The sequence below is a fragment of the Entelurus aequoreus genome, linkage group LG22 (assembly GCF_033978785.1).
Source record: "Entelurus aequoreus isolate RoL-2023_Sb linkage group LG22, RoL_Eaeq_v1.1, whole genome shotgun sequence".
In the NCBI taxonomy this organism is placed as follows: domain Eukaryota; kingdom Metazoa; phylum Chordata; class Actinopteri; order Syngnathiformes; family Syngnathidae; genus Entelurus; species Entelurus aequoreus.
In genome coordinates, this window is record NC_084752.1 from 26,620,655 (window position 1) to 26,643,154 (window position 22,500).

Here is a 22,500-nt window from a genome sequence, read left to right on the forward strand (position 1 = left end):
AACACGTAGCGTTACAATAACCAGGAAGATAAAGTGTTTGTCTCACACCTACTAATCAAGCATTCACATTTTGCCACAACACACATGGGGGAAAGTCCTATCTGGAAATACAGCCATATTAACTCCTAAACTGCCATTTTAACACACACTAAACCATCAGCACGCATCCAATGCTTTCTCTTGGCCACGAGAAAGTTTCTCGTGGCCACGAGAAAGTTTCTCGTGGCCACGAGAAAGTTTCTCGTGCGCACGAGAAAGTTTCTCGTGGCCACGAGAAAGTTTCTCGTGGCCACGAGAAACTTTTTATAAAAAAAAAAAAAAAAAAAAAAAAAATATTAATTTTTTTTTTTTTTTTTTTTTTTTAATAAAAAGTTTCTCGTGGCCACGAGAAAGTTTCTCGTGGCCACGAGATACTTTCTCGTGGCCACGAGATACTTTCTCGTGGCCACGAGATACATGTCAAAAAAAAAAAAAATTCCCATGTCCCTTTAGGGGCTCCGTAACTGTGACACTATTGTTCTTTTTTTTTTTTTTTAAATAAATGTCTAATGATAATGTCAAGGAGGGATTTTTAATCACTGCTATGTTGAAATTGTAACTAATATTGATACTGTTGTTGATAATATTCATTTTTGTTTCACTACTTTTGGTTTGTTCTGTGTCGTGTTTGTGTCTCCTCTCAATTGCTCTGTTTATTGCAGTTCTGAGTGTTGCTGGGTCGGGTTTGGTTTTTGAATTGGATTGCATTGTTATGATATTGCTGTGTATTGTTTTGTTGGATTGATTAATTAAAAAAAATAAAATAATAAAAAAATAAAATAAAATAAATATATATAAAAAAATCGATTTTTAAAAAATGAGAATCGACTCTGAATCGCACAACGTGAGAATCGCGATTTGAATTCGAATCGATTTTTTCCCACACCCCTAGCTATTACACTGGTCCCTTAACTTTAAGGGGAACTGCACTTTTTTGGAATTTTACATATCATTCACAATCCCTGTGTAAGACATGAACACATATATTTTTCTTTTTTTTAATGCATTCTAAGTCATAAAATACGGCAAGTACGAGGTGGCTAACAATGCAGCTCATGGGAGTACACTATTGCGCCCATACAGCCCTCTAAAAAACATTTTTTTTAAAAACAACAATACTCTATTTACATCTTGTGCCTGAATATTAACCAAATATTGGCTAAATTGTTATTATGAGCACTAACGCTGACTAACTATTTTTAGCCGCCCCCATGATCACAGAGAGCTAACTAGCTTATGTTGCTATATTGACATACTGAGCCGGTGAGCTGCTGCATCGGCTCTGAGCTGGTGAGAGTTCATCCTAGGTTATAAATCATGCCTCTCACACGTACACTAGAAGGATGTCTCCATAAACCAAGAAGTTGGTCAACTTTGAATGGCGAGAAAGACAAGGGAAGACGCACGTTTGCGGCACTTTTTTTTTTTAAACCTGCATGAGGATTACGATTAACTGCTGGTGATCCGTGAGACTGCCTGTGCTTTTAGCTCAGTAGTATTACGCTGACCTTTCACAGGGTTCGGGCCCCGCTCGGAGGAGTAGGAAAAATCAACGCAGACAAGGGACAAAGAGTACACAATGGCTAGACGAAGCTGAGTTGTCTGTGATTGACAGCTATGAACAACAATCATTGCATTCCGCCCAGGTAAGCATGTGTATTAAGAAGTTCTGGCTACATTACATACAGGTATATGTTTACAGGTTGTATAAAAAACATTGATTGACGCTTTTAGATGTTTTTAGAGCGCTTATAGGCAAAATAGAGCGAAGCCATTAGCTCCATTCTTAGACCACTTTTGCTAGAGTTTATTTACAAAAGAAAAACATGTGTTCTTTTCTTACATAGGGATTGTGAATTATAGGCCAAATTCCAAAAAAAGTGCAGGTTTCCTTTAAGAGTGCCCTAGCCTATGCATTTTGAAATAATAGTTTCCTCTCAGCTAGTTGTTACGCTTTAAATTTCAAGCAAACATTTTAGACACAAGTACCTGCCCCATTAGTTGGCTTAGCAAATGGCACAGTGAACCCCATAAGATGCGCCCCAAAACATCCGCTCTTACTCGCTAGCATTTGCTTATAGCTAGAGATCGACATAACTTTGCTTTCCTAACATTGGAACGAAGAACTTGAGTGTGAAGGAGAGTGATGAGAGAAGGAAGTGGATGGTCTGCGTTGAGTTAAAAGAAAGAAAACATAAAAAATATGACAGACTGTGTAGTCGACTTGGCAAACCAGTACTGCTAGTCTCCACCATACTAAAGCAGGAGAATGTTAAAATAATATCTAAACGACGGACATGTATCCATTAAAATATAGAGAAGCTGTTTGACAGCAAAGCAGCTGGAATGGGATACCGAAGAAGTACACTCTCCAAGATTAATACTGTGCATTATTAAATTACTTTAAAAAAAAAAAAAAACAACTACTGCAGTTGTTTGTACTACATTCTAATACTATTAATGTTTTTGATACAATAATTTTTATTTCAAAGTGTTTTTTTCTTTATAAAAAGGCATGTTACATGTTAAAAGTGTGCTGTTTTGGGGGCCAAGCACTGATTAAATAGATTTTAAATCATTTGAATGGGTGACGTTGATTTGACATACACATTTTTGAGTTAAGAGCTCCGTCACAGAACCAATTAAGCTTGAAGCTGAGGTATTACTGTATTAACAAACTTTGCTGAACTTAACTGTACCCTCATATCACTTACCATGCTCGTCTGAAGTTCCTCCTCCACATATGTCTTGATGTCTTCAAACTCGACCTAAAGTAACAAATAAATAGAGGAATGTTACAAATTCAAATAAAATAAAATATATGAATAAAATCATATTGTTATTGCGCAAATATAACAAATTATGCATGAAGAGGACAAATATTGTCTACATTAAAAGGGAATAATACTCACTGCAGGATATCTTCAAAATACATTAAGTTTGGCTTTTGGTACAACATCAGCAAAACAGTAAAAACAGCCCCACTATTTGAGACAAACTGCTTTAAGGACATGTTCATCTCTTAAAGTCTGTCACATCAAAGTAAGCACATCTTAATTGAAAAAGAGGCAGACAGATTTAGTGGCTGAGATAAACATGTTTGTTTTGGGGTTTGCTATCAGATCTGTGGAAGGGTGGCGAATGTTTTTTTCCACCATTCTGTCCAATGAGCCTGCATGCCTGTTATCGCAAAATACCGGATAAGTGTGTGAGGAGCAAATGCTCAGGCTGGACTGTGGGGATATTGTGAGTGGTGCTGGCAGATGGCGAGAGTACAAAAGCAGCTTGTGTACCCTAAAATACACTTGCCACTGAGAATTGTCAGTCTTCCATTCAATAGTCCTGTAACGCCCTGGGCAAAAGCACCAATCTCTATTGTCCTAATGGCCAGCCCATCTTCCAGAGCTGTTGCATGACACCATGCATTTTGGGAAATTGGAATTTTAAAAAAACAACCAACCTTGGGGTCGTCTGTTTGGACCTCTTGTTCCGAGGTACTCTGTCCCATTGTAACCCTGTTTCTTCATAGGGATGGTCCATAAACGGCCACTGTAACAGAAACAAGGGAACAAAAAGTTTTGGTGCATGTAAACGTGATCACTGTTGTTATAGTGTTCAAACAAAAATGTTAACAAAAAGAAAGGCCATACATTTCTCAAGAAATTTGTCTTGAAAGTCCCAAAAAAGAACAGACTGATATCCACAGTTGTCAGAATTTGCAGTGTCACTGTAGCGCAGTGGTTCTCAAACCTTTTTCCACCAAGTACCACCTCAGAAAATACTTTTAAAAAACAGTAAGATACAGTAGCATAGTATGCCTATGTATTCATTAAATACAAGGCAGATGTTGTATTTAACTACCATATTTAATATTTTTACCAATGCAACATTAACACACAGTTTGAACAATAACATTAGCTATGTGCACATGGACACATTTAATCGGATTAAAAGACTAACCGGAATAAAAATGCTTCATGTAAACATGCCATTAGGAATATTCTGACCTGATCACACACATCACACAATCAAAATTTCATTCTGATCGAGACGGGTGGTTTATGGCAAAAGTCATTCGGATTGTAGCGCATGAAAAATTTGGGCTAGAATTATCCTTACTGCGCATGTCTTTGATGTCAGTTATACTTTGGTGGTGGAGCAGGGACTAAATATAATAGTCTCGGAATGAAGCGATTGTCTTGCTGTCTTCCCCCATTCAACATGTACAGAAGTAGCATTTTATACTGTTGAGTTTGTTGCTTTAAAACAAGACTAGCAAAAACAAAAGTATGGTCTGGAGTGTCATGTGTCGATGTAACAATAAAAGAAGGGATCCAGTTGTCGTCTTAACGAGCTGTTTTATTCACGACATTACATCTACTCCAAGTGCTAACTGCTAGCCTCAAACACACACACAAAATGTCATAACATAAAAATGCGCTGCAAACCGTACATAATCGCAACATAAAAAGCCCAGAACAGCACTATTTTAAAAAGAGAGGTAAAACAAAAGTAGCAAATAATAGGAAAAATGATAAATAAATACCGTGATAACATCGGACAAGCAGAAATGCACAAAGCCATGTTTGTTTACTGTGGAAGTCAATGCTTATTCAGCACATGCAGTGAGCGAACTCATCCAAAAGATGGCACCATTGCACAAATAAAAACACACCTTTCTGTTTGTTAGGTTCTGCGCATGTCAAAGTAAAGTATTCTGATTTAAGATGTGATGCATGAAAATGCACGTCATAATCAGATCATTTTTTTCAGGGTCCACGTACACAGTAACATTCTGATCCGAATGATGATCGGATTAAATAAATGTTGTCCTTGTACACGTGGCTACTGTATTTGAATATAAGACAATAAAACACTGTACCTTAATCAATTCAAGTGATTATATGGCGTACCACTAGATGGAGCCCGTGTTCGACTAGTTGTACACATACCACAGTTTGAGAATCAATGCTGTAGCGCAAATCTAAAGAACTATTTTCGAGAAAAAATTATTGCGACATAGGAAAGTGTTGCTGCTCTGTTCAATGTAGACTGAGCGATAATGATAGAGAATAAAAGTAGATGATTAAAGGATAAGTGTTAATAATGTAAAATCTTAATGTGCATTCATGCATATTGTCACTGTCAGTGTTAATGGTGAGTTCACAAGTAAAAATATGGTTCATTATGTAATGGTTAACTGATTTATATTATGTTAAAAGAATGTTGCATGTAGCATACCTTCCCATTTACTTCCTTTATCACTATGTCTCCGTCATGCCTCATTTTAATTTCGTAAAGTTTTATTGTACAGTGGTTAACTTCTTTTTACACTGTATAACAGTTTTGTTGACATGGTAAAACATTGCGAGTTCGGTAAATAAAGTTGCCATTATTGCAACATTCCAAACACAGTGGTACTTTGTAGAGATCAACCGATATAGTTTTTTTTAGGGCCGATACCAATTATTAGTAGCCAAGGAGGCCGATAACAGATATTTGGAGCCTATATTCATTTGCAGTAAAAGTTATTTAAACATGAATAATACAAGTCAGTAAACAGCTGGACTAGGCTTTAAGTTGTTTTTTTAACATTGTTTTGAGAAAACGTTGGACCACAGCGACATAATGTTTAATGAGGCACTAATGTTGTGCTTACTTTAGCACCAAACAACACCAGGGGATATCACAAACACCTTTATTACCTTACCTGTGCCTAAGAGGAGCATCACCATTTGCATTTCAAAATATGGGAATTGTATCCACTCTCCTGGGAAAATTGATAAAAATATGGTATTTCTCTACATCAGGGGTGTCAAACTCAAATACAGAGTGGGCCAAAATGTAAAACTGAACAAAGCCATGGGCCAAGGTTGAACAAATTAACTTTTTAATAGGGACCCAAAAAAGTTTTGCATTTAATATTGAACAAGCAAGGCTTATACAACTTTATAGTGACATGCAAAATCGAGTTTCAAATAATAATAATAATTAAAAAAATATCAATGGCATATCAAATACAATTTAAATAAAAATGGAATGCCTCTTTTCTATTTTCAGCCTTCTGAGGTAAATATCAACATTAACTTTTTCCACAGGCTAATACATTTGAAAATAAAATAACAATGAATAAACCAACCATTCAGGACTTTAAACTGCTCAGTTTGCAACACACTGATCTAATCTGATGTGCCCAAGCCAGATACCTGCCATCTTTTCTTGGATGCTAGTTCATTAATGTCGGGGCTCAGGCTTTGAGCTGAGGCAACCTTCATTATCGAACGAAGGTGTTCATCAGTCATTATATCTCGTAGTACACCCGGACCACAGTCTTGGGGGCGTGCCTTAAAGGCACTGCCTTAATTTCACGTCTTCTACGAGCTGTCGTCACGTCCGCTTTTCATCCATTCTAACAACGTGCCGGCCCAGTCACAAGATATGTGCGGCTTCTGTACGCACACACACGTGAATGCAATGCATACTTGATCAAGAGCGATACAGGTTACACTGAGGGTGGCCGAATTAACACTGTTAGAAATATACGCCACACTGTGAATCCACACCAAACAAGAATGACAAACACATTTCGGGAGAACATCCGCACCGTAACACAACATAAACACAACAGAACAAATACCCAGAACCCTTTGCAGCATTAACTCTTCCGGGACGCTACAAAATACACTTCGCTACCACCAACCCCCCCGTCCCCCCCTCACACACACACCTTGTAGCGTCCCGGAAGAGTCAGTGCTGCAAAGGGTTCTGGGTATTTGTTCCGTTGTGTTTATGTTGTGTTACGGTGCGGATGTTCTCGCGAAATGTGTTTGTCATTCTTGTTTGGTGTGGGTTCACAGTGTGGCGTATATTTCTAACAGTGTTAAAGTTATTTATACGGGCACCCTCAGTGTAACCTGTATCGCTGTTGATCAAGTGTGCATTGCATTCACTTGCGTGTGCGCATATATTATGTGACTAAGCCAGCACTCGTTGGACTGGATGAAAAGCGGACGTGATGGTTTTCGGGAGGGGCACTGAAATGTGGGAGTCTACCGGAAGGGTTATGAGACTGCACCGCCGCTGTATATAATCGGCGGTCCAGCTCTAGTGTTAATTTGATATCGCCTCAAGGGCCAAGTGAACATATGGCCCGCCGGCCAGAGTTTGACACCCATGCTCTACATCATAATGACTCGCCATCTGATTGATTTGATTATATGACCGAAATAAACTCATTTCATTCATTCATTCATCTACTCAATGTTACACAATTTTATAACAATTTATGGATTTAATGCATTGTAAAGTTTCCTCGTGAGGAACCCTAAAATATTGCAAATATTTTAATAATTCAATTCTGGGCTCTTTCACGCAGTTTATGGATGAGACATTATTTCTTCCTGGATGTTACAGAAAGTATGCAAATGTTTAAGCCCGCTGCCTGCTCCTCTTTACCAATATAATAAGTCTCCTATTCAGAATCAGACTCATTTTTATTGGCCAATTATGTTTAACACAGAAGGAATTTTACTTGGTAGACTGTGCTCTCTTTGTTCAATGCAAGAAAAAAATAAAATAAAATGCAACGAGTACAAGAGAGCACAGTATCTTGGCGGCCATCCGCGTCGTTAATTTTTTTACACAACGTTTGGATTTTTGCCAGAAATATCTTATCTTTCCTCTGCGTGTCCATTCATCTCTGTCTATTCACCGTTGTGTCACGTTGTTATTTGATTGAATCACAAAACATGAATCTCTGCACACTCCTTTAATTAGCGGACTGGTAAACAGTAGTTATAACTTATATACTTTACTGATTATAATTTCAATAATAAATACTGGTATCATGTGTATATGCCGTATCTGCTGATGTAGTTATGTTGTAATTGTAAAAAGTAAAAATACAAATTTTATTAAATTAAAAAAATAAAAGACAGACACCGACATATCGATAAACGGTCGATCTCTAGTACTTTGGTTTCGTACAACGCACTTTTTATATGATTTGGTTTTCATAGAAAATGTTTGAAGGTTTTTGTTGAATTTATGAAATAACTATAAGCAAAGTATGAAGGTGGCGTCTCTTCTCCCTCTCCACTCTTCAAGGGTTTTCAAAAGGTAAAAAAAATGTTCAATGTTTATTTGTCCATTTAATTCATTGTTATATGTAGTTAATGATGAATTAGATTTATATAGCTCTTTTCTAGACACTCTAAGCACTTTACAGAGAGAACTGAGAGAGAACCCATCGTTCATTCCCTCCACCTTCAAACTTAATGGTGGTAAGCTACATTTGTCGCCACAGACTGACGTATTTTCGCCTATTGCCTCTCCGACAACCACCAAACATTCATACACCCGTGTGAGCGGCACTGGTAGCAAGGTGGAATAAGTGTTTTGCTTAAGGACACAACGGCTGTGACGAGGGTGGCAAATACTGGATTTGAACCCGGAACCCTCAAGTTGCTGGATGGCCGTCTGAGCCACATCACCTTACTTGGCATTGTTTTCTGCACGGAAAACTGTCATTCTCTTCAAAGCGTTTTGTCTGATTAGATTAATTGGATGTATATTTTATTTTAGAGGAAACATGTATTTGGTTTACATAACATCTGATCTTTGTCAGAGCTTTTGAAACAAATTAATAAAGAAAACCTAGGTATCACTGTGTTTTGAAATGTTAACAAATCAAAATTAAATCAGTTTCACTTTAGATGTTTTAAGCGGCCGCAACTAATGATTAGTTTAATAGTCGACGAGTCAGTGATTTTTTTTTTGATCAGTCGAGTAGTCAAACAATTTATGCTTATGATCTGCTGTACATCACAAGTCTGCGACTTGATTTTAACTCAGTTTCAAAACCAATTATAGTCAATTCCATTGTATTAAAATAAACGTAGATTACTATAAAACGAAGAATATGATCACAGTAAAAAAAAAAAGATGTCCTGTAAACATGACTTTTGGTGCAAAATTATTTTATCCAGAAGTATTCCTGGTTTTTAGCTACAATTATTTACCTAAAGGAATACAAGTGCAGACATAAACATTCCTGGCAGTCTATCAATTAGAATATCATTCAAGTGACTTGTCAACCGTAACAAATATTTGTTGATAATTTTTTATAATGAACATTGTTGACTAATTGTTGCAGCCCTATTGTTTTATGATATATTTGCTTTATATCATTTGTGCAATAAAACAACGAGGAAATGTGCTGCTGATAAGGTAGCGTTTGAACATTTGCAAACCATATGGACAACTGGAAAAGACTTATAGAGATGTTGACAACTTACAAGACTGTATTCCTGACAAAAGGCTGAAACAAACCAAGGTAATCCCTGGGTTAAATCCCTTTGATGAGAGCGAGGAACACAGAAGAGTCAAATGATTGCATCCCATAGCACAAGCAGGAACCAGAGGACACAGAGCCAAGCTTTTGTCCCACACATGAAACACAGGCACCGTTCTGGATAACAGATAATAAACCCATCCAGATGGTATCCCCCTCCGTTCAGCTCCCTTTGCGATGATGTTGTTACTCACTAAAATGTACCAGTTCTGGCAATGCCAATGTTTTGATGTCAACTAAAAAGTACATTTTCAAAAACAGACATGGGTATCTATCTGTAGTCATAAATTACTTTCAGCATCAATGTTTCCCTGTTCGTACCGCAATGGATCTTTCCTGCCGACGGCTACTGTCCTCTTAAGCAATCATTACGGATGTTCATCCAGTCTGGTACATACCAGCGGCCTGAGTTAGCTGACGCAAGCATATGTTGTCTAAGTGGCGGGACAATAAGGAGTAAGGAATAAGTCTGTGGACAGATAAAAGCCACAAATTGCTCTCAGGCTAAATTCATATTGAATTGACTTTTTTTCCCCAACTAGAACAATGTCACGGTTCGACACTGACGTCAGACATACGATGATGGGTCTGAAGCCCTTCTGCTGGCTGCTGCTTGATCTTTGTCATCAGCAAATGGGTAAAATGTCTCTATATTTCTGTATAGAAATGAAATTTAATTACAGACAGCCTGTAAGGGGAGCATCATGTTGCATGAAGTAAGACGCAGTGACAAAACAACAGAACAGGATGCTGCTGCAATCGAGAGAGCAAGGGGATGGAAGCTTCATCTGTCAGCCGTTAGAGCTCATAATTTCTCAGTTTGAATGACAATGTTAATTATATCAATTAATGCTGCAGGCTACAGCTTCAATGCATATTTTGTGAAAAACTTTAAAATAATGTTTCTGCTTGCCATAACCATTCTTTTTTTCTAACAAATGCACATCATTATCACTCAAATTGCACTTTTGACCTGTGTGGATATGAAAAAAAATAACTGTCTACTGCCACACAGATAACTAGAACTGGGTAAAATAATTGATTTGATTGATTATAAATCAATATATTTTCATTAGTAGGCATAATGTAATTTATTTGTAACTTAGAGTCTAGTAATATAACCGTTGAAGACAGGACGGCAGCCGTACTCCGGAAGTACTTTTGTTCACAATTTCATCTCCCACACAGAGTGCACCAGAAAAATCAAGTGCACACTTTTGACCCTCACAATAACGTTGCTGAGCGTTACAACCTGTCTGACAAAATAAGACTCCCACAAAAATAAATTACACATTTACTCAGTGGCGGGCTGAGAATTTCTCACCTAGGCCTTGTCCTTCTGAGTCCGACTTTCATAGAAATCTCTTAAAATACCATAATTTATGTCACCACATGACCACAGCCGGAGAAATACTATACAGAAACACACTTGCACACTACTACGCATTGAATCACCTTTAGTGTACAAAACGGGCATTTAAAAATAAATAAACCTTCATCAGCAATTAAACATATCTTTACATAGTAGTGTCATATTTAAATAATGGTAAAAACTTTAACGCAGAAAAAATTAAGAAATAAAATATCTGAATTCCTCATTTGCAGCACCCATTGGAAGCCGTAAGCCAGCAGTACCGCTCATAGCTTTGTAGACTTGATTAGAAGTGGTGGACAAACCATTTCACCGGCATTTTCTTGAAATGTCCTTCTTGAATTGATTGATTGATTGAAACTTTTATTAGTAGATTGCACAGTACAGTTCATATTCCATACAATTGACCACTAAATGGTAACACCCGAATAAGTTTTTCAACTTGTTTAGGTCGGGGTCCACGTAAATCAATTCATGGTACAAATATATACTATCAGCATAATACAGTCATCACACCAGTTAATCATCAGAGTATATACATTGAATTATTTACATTATTTACAATTTCTCATCATCCGAGAAATGAAAATTGAAACAGTGTAGGTCTCACTTGGTAGGATATGTACAGCTAGCAGTGAACATAGTGAGTTCAGAAAGCATAAGAAAGTATGTACATTTGGTTATTTACATTTGATTAATTACAATCCGGGGAGGTGGGATGTGGTGGGGGGAGGGTGTTAGTCTAGGGTTGTAGTTGCCTGGAGGTGTTCTTTTAGTGAGGTTTTGAAGGAGGGTAGAGATGCACTTTCTTTTAAACCTGTTGGGAGTGCATTCCATGTTGATGTGGAATAGATGGAGAATGAGTTAAGACCTTTGTTAGATCGGAATCTGGGTTTAACGTGGTTTGTGGAGCTCCCCATGGTGTTGTGGTTGAAAATGGCCTTGCAAGTATATATCTGCAACATAATCAAAGTTTTGCTCTCCTTAGGCCATCTAGGGTTAAAAAAGCGAGTAGAAATCAGATTTTTCTGTCAGCCGGGTGTAGCTACAATGCGGCTCGGCTGATCAGCCTAGCACTTGCTGCTGTTGCAACTTTCAACTTGTGCCTTACAAGTGAGTATCACCATGTCACATTCAATCATCCATCCATCCATTTTCTACCGCTTGTCCCTCTCTGGGTTGCGGGGGGTGCTGCTGCCACCGCTGCTGCTCACTGCTCCCCTCACCTCCCAGGGGGTGGAACAAGGGGATGGGTCAAATGCAGAGGGTAATTTCACTACACCTAGTGTGTGTGTGACTATCAGTGGTACTTTAACTTTATGATAAACTGCACATTGCAGTGGCCGTGTGGAAACTATGTATGCATATTTAAAGTTTCAGACACTCCATGCGGTCCGAAGCTCATCAATTTTTTATTAGTCGCATTCATTAAACGATTAATCAAAGCAATAGAATAGAAATTGAAGCATCTTTCCAAAACGGAATAATCTTTGCAGCCCTAAAACCAATATAATAACTGCCTTTTCTTGTCTTATGGATATTCATCGAACTGTATCTGTATGTGATACGAGTTATCTGCTGCATGAAAAGACAACCAAAGTCAGTTAATGAATTTAAATAGCAGACGTTTTCTGTATGTAGCACTTTGGGGGGAAATGAGCCACCGTGGTCATAGAAAGTGCACTTTCCTCTTGACACGTGCATCAAATTTAAGTGTTTTAGCTATGCTGTGTGTGTGGTACAGTAATAGCACTGCAATGAAAGACATGGGCCCATTGCCCCCTAGAAATGAGGTAAGAGCCAGTCTCTGGCCTCCAAGCAATGCCTCTCTTCCACAAGGCCAACGTCTATTGTTCTCTATGAACAACAAAGTGTGTGTTGACACCACTGTGCAGGGAAGACCCCAACACAAAGGGTAAATGAGTTATACTTGTATAGCGCTTTTCTACCTTCAAGGTACTCAAAGCGCTTTGACCAGTGGTGGTGCCGTCAGGGCCAGCAAGGCCTTCTCTGCTGGCCTAACATAACCAGAAATCATAATCATAATTAAAGATAAAAGTGTTTTTTTTTATTTACTTTCCCTAAATATCTAAAAAGTATTCATATTCTCTTCATGTCATATTATGCTCCTTCCAGCACTGTTGCTTTTACGTTATAGAGTTTTTATCCAATCAGAATTCAGATAGCTTATGTTGCCATGCTGTACCAAATCTGCCCGAAGCCTTCAGAATCAACAATGCAGGCGTCTGTGCACTGTAAGTGAATAGGGACATACAGTTCACAGACAGTTATTATAGCCAATCAGATCACGAGTTGTTGTTAGTAAGGCCTTCTAGATGGCCTAAGGCAGAAATATATTGTGATGTTATGAGCTAGGTAACATAAGAACTACAGATTGTTTCAAAAATTAAAATGTATGACTTTTTAAAACACCACGGTGTACACAACGTAGGGAGAAGTACAGAGCGCCAATTAACCTTAAAGGCACTGCCTTTGCGTGCCGGCCTAGTCACATAATATATACGGCTTTTCACACACACAAGTGAATGCAAATCATACTTGGTCAACAGCCATACAGGTCACACTGAGGGTGACCGTATAAACAACTTTAACACTGTTACAAATATGCGCCACACTGTGAACCTCCACCAAACAAGAATGACAAACACATTTCGGGAGAACATCCGCACCGTAACACAACATAAACACAACAGAAGAAATACCCAGAACCCCTTGCAGCACTAACTCTTCCGGGACGCTACAATATATACCCCCCCCCCCCCCCCCCCCCATGCTCTCACAGGGAGAGCATGTAAATGGTAAAATGGTAAATAGGTTGTACTTGTATAGCGCTTTTCTACCTTTTTTTTTTAAGGAACTCAAAGCGCTTTGACACTATTTTCCACATTCACCCATTCACACACACACATTCACACACTGATGGCAGGAGCTGCCATGCACGGCGCTAACCAGGCCCATCAGGAGCAAGGGTGAAGTGTCTTGCTCAAGGACACAACGGACGTGACTAGGATGTTAGAAGGTGGGGATTGAACCAGTAACCCTCAGATTGCTGGCACGGCCACTCTCCCAACTTCGCCACGCCGTCCCCAAATTCCAAGCTGCTGTTTTGAGGCATGTTAAAAAAAATAATGCACTTTTTGACTTCAATAATAAATATGGCAGTGCCATGTTGGCATTTTCTTCCATAACTTGAGTTGATTTATTTTGGAAAACCTTGTTACATTGTTTAATGCATCCAGAGGGGCATCACAACAAAATTAGGCATAATAATGTGTTAATTCCACAACTGTATATATCGGTATCGGTTGATATCGGAATCGGTAATTAAGAGTTGGACAATATCGGATATCGGCAAACAAGCCATTATCGGACATCCCTAATAAGAACTCCATTACCAAGCATGCCACAGTGGTGAAGAGCATGCGCAGTAGCCGCGGGACGTTTTTGACGAGCACCTTGTGGAGTAAACTTTAACAACTCAGCCAATTCGTCTGCATCTTTTATGATTAGTCAAGACAACACATATATTTGCAAAGCCTTTTTCAAGGAGGATATTTAAAGAGAAACTACATCTTATGAGACGATGTCGGCCAACCACAGAAGTTCGGAAGCTCGAAAGGGTTCTACAGATTGTGAGTAGAGATATTTTATTTATTTATTTTTTCACGTTTAATATGTTTTATGCAATTTTAATTTTGACAGTACCACATAAGATATGTTGTAATTGCTGACGTGGGTTTATTGATTTTTCAATGCCCAGTAGTGCGTAAATGTGTTTCTGTATAGTATTTCTCCAGCAATGGTCATTTGTGGACATAAATTATGGTATTTTGAGAGGTAATCATTGAAGTCGGACATCACTGAGGGCCTAGGTGGGAAACGCACGGCCCGCCACTTGCTTTGACACGGTTTCCACATTCACAAACATGACTTGTGTAAGAGGATATAGGGAAAATAGATTTGTAATGTGGGGTTAGTAGGTTAGATGAAGCGTTGAAGTGGGACTCTGCATGCCATGATGCAAACTTGTAAGAAGGGGAAATAAAATGAGGTAGAAACACATCCTGTGCTGTTATTAGATGGCAGAGAAATGTAAATAAGCACAGCCTTGCAAATAACCCAGTAAGGAAAGGGAAGGTGTTGGTGGTGCTCATATTTCACTCCAGCCAAAATAGTTTTACATAATTGTGCATCCCCTGCCTTACTGACTGTTTCGTGATGTATATGTAATATATACTGTATGCATATGAATAGTATTTTTTAGAGATGTCCGATATTATCGGCCGATAAATGCTTTAAAATGTAATATCGGAAATTATTGGTATCGGTTTTTTATTATCGGTATCGTTTTTTGGGGGGTTTTTTTGTTGTTGTTTTTTTATTAAATCAACATAAAAAACACAAGATACACTTACAATTAGTGCACCAACCCAAAAAACCTCCCTCCCCCATTTACACTCATTCACACAAAAGGGTTGTTTCTTTCTGTTATTAATATTCTGGTTCCTACATTATATATCAATATAGATCAATACAGTCTGTAAGGGATACAGTCCGTAAGCACACATGATTGTGCGTGCTGCTGGTCCGCTGATAGTACTAACCTTTAACAGTTAATTTTACTCATTTTCATTAATTACTAGTTTCTATGTAACTGTTTTTATATTATTTTATTTTATTTTTTATTCAAGAAAATGTTTTTAATTTATATATCTTATTATTTTTTTTAATTTATTTTAAAAAGGACCTTATCGTCACCATACCTGGTTGTCCAAATTAGGCATAATAATGTGTTAATTCCACGACTGTATATATTGGTATCGGTTGATATCGGTATCGGTAATTAAAGAGTTGGACAATATCGGAATATCGACAAAAAGCCATTATCGGACATCCCTTTTTTGCACCAGGGACCGGTTTAATGTAGGCATTATTTTCACGGACCGGCCTTTCACATGTGGCCGATAAATACAGCAAATAAGTGCATGAAAAATGAATACATGAAAAAACTCACCATAACGTTGAATTAGTGGGAGCCCCTGGCCTTTTCCTTTTGCAAAAAAGTTCTCCATGGACTTGTTTTTTACTCATTTTTGCTAGTAGTAAGCTTTTTTTTTAGCTTAAGTATCTGATAGGTTATAGGTGATACGTCACATTCAAGGACAAGCGCTTGGATATATAATAAAGCTAGACATACTTGCCATTAGTTCCAATAGATTTCTGTGGATTTCTATTTCCATTCTAAAAGTTATGTATTCATATTTTGTGCAATATTCTTTACACGTAGATACACTAATGTTATCTTTTTTTGGTCCAATTTTCCGTGCGTAAATACATCTGTTATTGCTAACTACTTGTGCAATAATACCAGCACTTTAAAGGCCTACTGAAACCCACTACTACCGACCACGCAGTCTGATAGTTTATATATCAATGATGAAATCTTAACATTATAACACATGCCAATACGGCCGGGTTAACTTATAAAGTGACATTTTAAATTTGCCGCTAAACTTCCGGTTCGAAACGCCTCTGAGGATGACGTATGCGCGTGACGTAGCCCGGGGAACACGGGTATGCCTTCCACATTGAAGCCAATACGAAAAAGCTCTGTTTTCATTTCATAATTCCACAGTATTCTGGACATCTGTGTTCGTGAATCTGTTGCAATCATGTTCATTGCATTATGGAGAAAGAAGCTGAGCAAGCAAAGAAGAATGTTGTCGGTGCGAAATGGACGTATTTTTCGAACGTAGTCAGCAACAACAGTACACAGCCGGCGCTTCTTTGTTTACATTCCCGAAAGATGCAGTCAAGATGGAAGAACTCGGATAACAGAGACTCTAACCAGGAGGACTTTTGACTTCGATACACAGACGCCTGTAGAGAACTGGGACAACACAGACTCTTACCAGGATTACTTTGATTTGGATGACAAAGACGCAGACGTGCTACTGTGAGTATGCAGCTTTGGCTTCTAAACATTTGATCGCTTGACCGTATGTGCGCAACTTTTTTTTGCGTATGTACGTAACTTTTTTTAAATATATAAGCTTTATGAACCTTGGGTTAGGTGAACGGTCTTTTGGGCTGAGTGATTGTGTGTGTTGATCAGGTGTTTGAATTGTATTGGCGTGTTCTATGGAGCTAGGAGCTAGCATAGGAGCTAGGAGTTAGCATAACAAAGACGTAGGTGTTTTTATGCAGGATTAATTTGTGTCATATTAAATATAAGCCTGGTTGTGTTGTGGCTAATAGAGTAAATATATGTCTTGTGTTTATTTACTGTTTTAGTCATTCCCAGCTGAATATCAGGTACCGTGAGTATGCAGCCTTGGCTGCTAAACATTTGATAGCTTGACCGTACGTGCGCGTCACGTACGTAACTTTTTAAAAATATATAAGCTTTATGAACCTTGGGTTAGGTGAACGGTCTTTTGGGCTGAGTGATTGTGTGTGTTGATCAGGTGTTTGAATTGTATTGGCGTGTTCTATGGAGCTAGGAGCTAGCAGAGGAGCTAGGAGCTAGCATAACAAACACGTAGGTGTTTTTATGCAGGATTAATTTGTGGCATATTAAATATAAGCCTGGTTGTGTTGTGGCTAATAGAGTATATATATGTCTTGTGTTTATTTACTGTTGTAGTCATATCAGGTCACCCCCGGCTCTCACAGCATCTTCCCTATCTGAATAGCTTCCACTCCCCACTAGTCCTTCACTTGCACTTTACTCATCCACAAATCTTTCATCCTCGCTCAAATTAATGGGGAAATTGTCGCTTTCTCGGTCCGAATCTCTCTCACTTCATGCGGCCATCATTGTAAACAATAGGGAACTTTGCGTATATGTTCAACTGACTACGTCACGCTACTTCCGGTAGGGGCAAGCCTTTTTTTAATCAGATACCAAAAGTTGCAATCTTTATCGTCGTTGTTCTATACTAAATCCTTTCAGCAAAAATATGGCAATATCGCGAAATGATCAAGTATGACACATAGAATAGATCTGCTATCCCCGTTTAAATTAAAAAAATTCATTTCAGTAGGCCTTTAACTTACTAGGCCAAAGGAAATGTGTATTTACTTCCTTCAGCACAATTGTTATATGCAACAATTTAGCACTTCTCCATCTGCCTTATGCACTTTAACTACTATGGTCACTTTGTTCCTGACCTGCCCTGATCTTAGGTCATCAACCTGCCGCGGACTGCAGATGGGACCTAGCTTTTGGCTACGATTTGGCATCTTTACATTTTATATGTGTATTAATGTGCATTGTCCCATGTAACAAATATTACTGGAATGCCCTCCAGGTAACAGTTAGAGATGCTACCTCAGTAGAAGCATTTAAGTCCCATCTTAAAACTCATTTGTATACTCTAGCCTTTAAATCAGGGGTCTCAGACACGCGGCCTGCGGGCCAATTGCGGCCCGCGAGACGTTATTTTGCGGCCCGCACCTTGATATGAAAATTTAATGTTAGTGCGGCCCGCAAGTTTTATATGAATGGCGCTTGACAGCATCGTACTTGCCAACCCTCACGATTTTTCCGGGAGACTCCCGAATTTCAGGGCAACCATTCTCTCGAATGTCTTCACCCAAACAACAATATTAAGGGTGTGCCGTGATGTCACTGCCTTTAGCGCCCTCTACAACCTGTACAAACAGCGTGCCAGCCCAGTCACATGTTGTATTTGGCTTCTGTACACACACGTAAGTGACTGCAAGACATACTTGGTCAACAGCCACACAGGTCACACTGAGGGTGACCGTATAAACAACTTTAACACTGTTACAAATATGCGCCACACTGTGAACCCACACCAAACAAGAATGACAAACACAACTCGGGAGAACATCCGCACCGTAACACAACATAAACACAACAGAACAAATGCCCAGAACACCTTGCAGCCCTAACTCTTCCGCAATATACACCCCCGCTACCACCAGACCCCCAACCCTGCGCCCCCACACATCATAGCGGGGGTATATTGCAGCCCCGAAGAGTTAGGGCTGCAAGGTGTTCTGGGTATTTGTTCTGTTGTGTTTATGTTGTCTTACGGTGCTTATGTTCTCCCAAACTGTGTTTGTCATTCTTGTTTGGTGTGGGTTCACAGTGTGGCGCATATTTGCAACAGTGATAAAGTTGTTTATACGGCCACCCTCAGTGTGACCTGTATGGCTGTTGATCAAGTATGTCTTGCAGTCACTTAAGTGTGTCTGCAGAAGCCTCATACAACATGTGACTGGGCTGGCACACTGTTTGTATGGTGAAAAAGCGGACACGACGACAGGTTGTAGAGGACGTTAAAGGCAGTGCTATTACGGCACGCCCTTAATATTATTGTCTGGGTGAAAATCGGGACAAATTCGGGGGAATGGTTGCCCCGGGAGATTGTCGGGAGGGGCACTGAAATTCAGGAGTCTCCCGGAAAAATCAGGAGGGTTGGAAGGATGTTGCTAGGGCGGGATAGCCATTCAAAGAAGGTGAATTCTTTAAAAAGTGCATGTTAGATTTTTTAAAGAAATCTTAACTTGCGGCCCAGCCTCACCCAGTTTCCGCATCCAGTGGCCCCCAGGTAAATTGAGTTTGATACCCCTGCTTTAAATAGACCCCCCATTTTGACCAGTTGATCTGCAGTCTCTTTTTTGCTCTGCCCCCCTCTCCTTCGTGGAGAGGGGGGCAGCACAGATTAGGTGACCACAGTTGAAGCGCTAGCTGTTCAAAGTCGGGACCCAGGGTGGACCACTCATCTGTGCATCAGTTGGGGACGTCTCTGCGATGCTGACAAGATGATCTCCGGCTGGCCCCACTATGGACTGGACTCTCACATTATTAACTAGATCCACTCGACATCCAGGGGCGCCCACATCTGCGGTCCCCTTCAAGGTTTCTCATTCAGTTTTATCTTGCCCTGGTGTGGGATGTCGTTGTGGCTTGTGCAGCCTTTTGAGACACTTGTGATTTAGGGCTATATAAATAAACTTTGATTGATTGATTGATAGGGTGAGGAGCTCAAAGTAAAGCCGCTGCTCCTCCACATCGAGAGTATCCAGATGAGATGGTTCGGGCATCTGGTCAGGATGCCACCCGCACGCCTCTCTAGGGAGGTGTTTCGGGCATGTCCGACCGGTACGAGGCCACGGGGAAGACCCAGGACACGTTGGGAAGACTATCTCTCCCGGCTGGCCTGGGAACACCTCGGGATCCCCGGGAGGAGCTGGACAAAGTGGCTGGGGAGAGGGAAGTCTGGGCTTCCCTGCTTAGGCTGCTGCCCCCGTGACCCGACCTCGGATAAGCGGAAGAAGACGGCTGGATGGATGATTGATTGATATAGCAAATGGCAAGTTCCTATCAGGAGTTTTATAATACATCTATGAACAAGCGTGTTGATGTGTCTGGTGGGACTGGTGATAGTTCAGTAGGAGAAAATGCGGTCTGTTAGAAATTATTTAATGTCTCTGTGCGGCCTGAAAGCAAATGTGTCACGGACCGGTGCCGGTTATGGACTGCTGATGCATATAGGCATCCATTTTATACCGCTTGTCCCGTTCAGGGTCGCAGGGGGTGCTGGAGCCTATCTCAGCTGCATTCGGGCGGAAGGCAGGGTACACCCTGGACAAGTCGCCACCTCATCGCAGGGCCAATACAGATAGACAGACAACATTCACACTCACATTCGCACACTAGCGACCATTTCTAATGTTGCCAATCAACCTATCCCCAGGTGCATGTTTGGAGATGGGAGGGAACCCACGCAGCGGGGATCGAACCCAGGACCTTCGTATTTGTGAGGCACATGCACTAACCCCTGTACCACTGTGCTGCCCAACAGTCATCCTATATTGCAAATTAGCAATGTTAGCACCTTGCTAGCCGTATGGAAAGCACATTGGTGACACTGAACGTGTTCAGTAGAGGGTGAGATGGTATTTAGTGTTGGAGATTCGTGTGTTGTTGTGCGATATGAGTGTGTTTGAGAATGTAAACAAGAGCCAACACCTTGCATTTAGGGCAGAGGGCACCTGGCTGCCATGCAGTCGCTGACAACATAAGCTAGCGGTCGATGCTACCGATAGCGGTCCACTGTTGATATTGTGCATATTATAGATACACTAGTAAAAAATAAATATAAAACTCCACAGACTATATATATATGTTGTGACATATTCCGCATGCGTCGCACAATCGCCTTTCATTTGTACACACACTAGGTATTCAGATAAACACCATTATTCACCCTTGGACGGTGAACTGTACTTTGCACCGTCAACACTTGTGGGGAAACTCTACGTCAATTGTATGTTTCAGATTGAAAACACCTATTTTCAACACATTCACAACATAATGTTATTAGGAAAATGTCTTTACCTCAGCTGATGTACTCCGGATTTCCGTCAATGACCTGTCAGATAACCTAACTGAACATTGAACACACATTTGATGGAACTCCACCCTTATGTTTCCGCAATGACGCTAACCCAATCAAGAAAGGGGAAGCTAAACTGAAGGACCAATCACAGCACGATGTTAGTGAAGAGGCGGGACGTCAGCCCATATCGATGTAAATATGGCCTTATTGGCCAATGGCTGTTGAGGTAGTCTGTTGTTTCGCCATTGGGCAGGAAAGAATGATTGACAGCTACCTTGTTCTATCACACAAGTGAAGCTTCTGACAAACGTTCCAATATTTAGCAAACATTACATCAAGGAATCATTACATTCATTCACAATTTGAAAATGTCTAACCATTATCTAATAAATAGGTAAACATTGTGTTTCTGTTTTTAATGTAACACTGCAAATTATGCGAAGTGGTAAGCAAAAAGTCTAGATCACACCATCTTTATTTCATTGAACCTACATGTCCCGTGTACAACTTATACACAGACGCACATATTAATATCCTCAATTTGTTCCATTTAAAATACATTTTTAATGTGAGGTGTCAAGTCATTAAATTACAGATCAGCAATGGGCTTGTGGGGCCAATAAGGGTATTTGACCATGTCCAACTTGGTCTCCGGGAAGGTGTCAGTATAATCGTCAACTGTCATCTGGTCGAAGGGGATCATATTCGTAAACTTCGCCAACTGTGAGTAAACGAGAGAGATAAAGAGTAGTAAGGTTTTACTTGAAAGTACTTGTTCATTCTAATTTAATTAGGTATTAAAGCTGCAAAGCAAACTAGTCTCACCTGTTTCTCAAGCTCGGCGACCCGGGCCTTGGAGCTTTCCACGTGGGCCGTGGCATCTACGTTCTGGCAGAGTAAAAAAATTAGAAATAATGAGGGGAAACTAGAGAATGTCACAGAACATTGGCAGACTATTGTAAAATGGTCCAACTCATTGCTTTTCTTTACAAAGTATGCTCTATGGTGGGATCTCAAGATGATAGATCACACGCGTTTAACACAATAGTCAAACATTTTCCAGTAGAACAGGTAAATTTTTAGTGCATGTCTTTTGAAGCAAACACTTACAGCCTTGGCCTCCTGTGCATCAATAGCACTTGACTCTGTATCAATCGGAGCAGAAATCTGCATGGCTTTGAACTATTAAAGGAAATATGAGCATGTTGACTCGTTAGAATAATCAGAGGAATAATCTATTGTTGCAGATTATATATTTATCAATTTACCTTTTTTTCAAACTCATCAACCAGCCCAGCTTTGGCCACAGCGCTCCTGTAGTAGCTCCAATCAATGGCAGG

At 39.8% G+C, this 22,500-nt stretch overlaps 2 protein-coding genes across 4 annotated transcripts in view; both read right to left on the reverse strand.

Annotated features, from left to right (window-relative positions):
• The window catches only part of pnpla6 (patatin-like phospholipase domain containing 6), a 67,220-nt gene extending 45,951 nt beyond the window's left edge, over nucleotides 1-21,269 (reverse strand). For all 3 annotated transcript variants that reach the window (XM_062032479.1, XM_062032480.1, XM_062032478.1), the window contains exons 1-3: nucleotides 21,160-21,269; nucleotides 3,500-3,588; nucleotides 2,754-2,807 (exon numbers count right to left, since the gene is read on the reverse strand). In XM_062032479.1, coding sequence (XP_061888463.1) covers nucleotides 2,754-2,807; nucleotides 3,500-3,547 — 102 coding nt within the window. In that variant the 5' untranslated portion in view covers nucleotides 3,548-3,588; nucleotides 21,160-21,269. The remainder of the gene's footprint in view (nucleotides 1-2,753; nucleotides 2,808-3,499; nucleotides 3,589-21,159) is intronic.
• A 348-nt stretch (nucleotides 21,270-21,617) lies between these two features.
• Nucleotides 21,618-22,500, reverse strand: part of atp5pd (ATP synthase peripheral stalk subunit d) — a 9,052-nt gene continuing 8,169 nt past the window's right edge. The window contains exons 3-6 of the mRNA XM_062032481.1: nucleotides 22,429-22,500; nucleotides 22,271-22,342; nucleotides 21,986-22,048; nucleotides 21,618-21,881 (exon numbers count right to left, since the gene is read on the reverse strand). The exon at nucleotides 22,429-22,500 is cut by the window's right edge and continues 25 nt beyond it. Of these exons, the coding sequence (XP_061888465.1) occupies nucleotides 21,750-21,881; nucleotides 21,986-22,048; nucleotides 22,271-22,342; nucleotides 22,429-22,500 (339 nt within the window). The 3' untranslated portion in view covers nucleotides 21,618-21,749. The remainder of the gene's footprint in view (nucleotides 21,882-21,985; nucleotides 22,049-22,270; nucleotides 22,343-22,428) is intronic.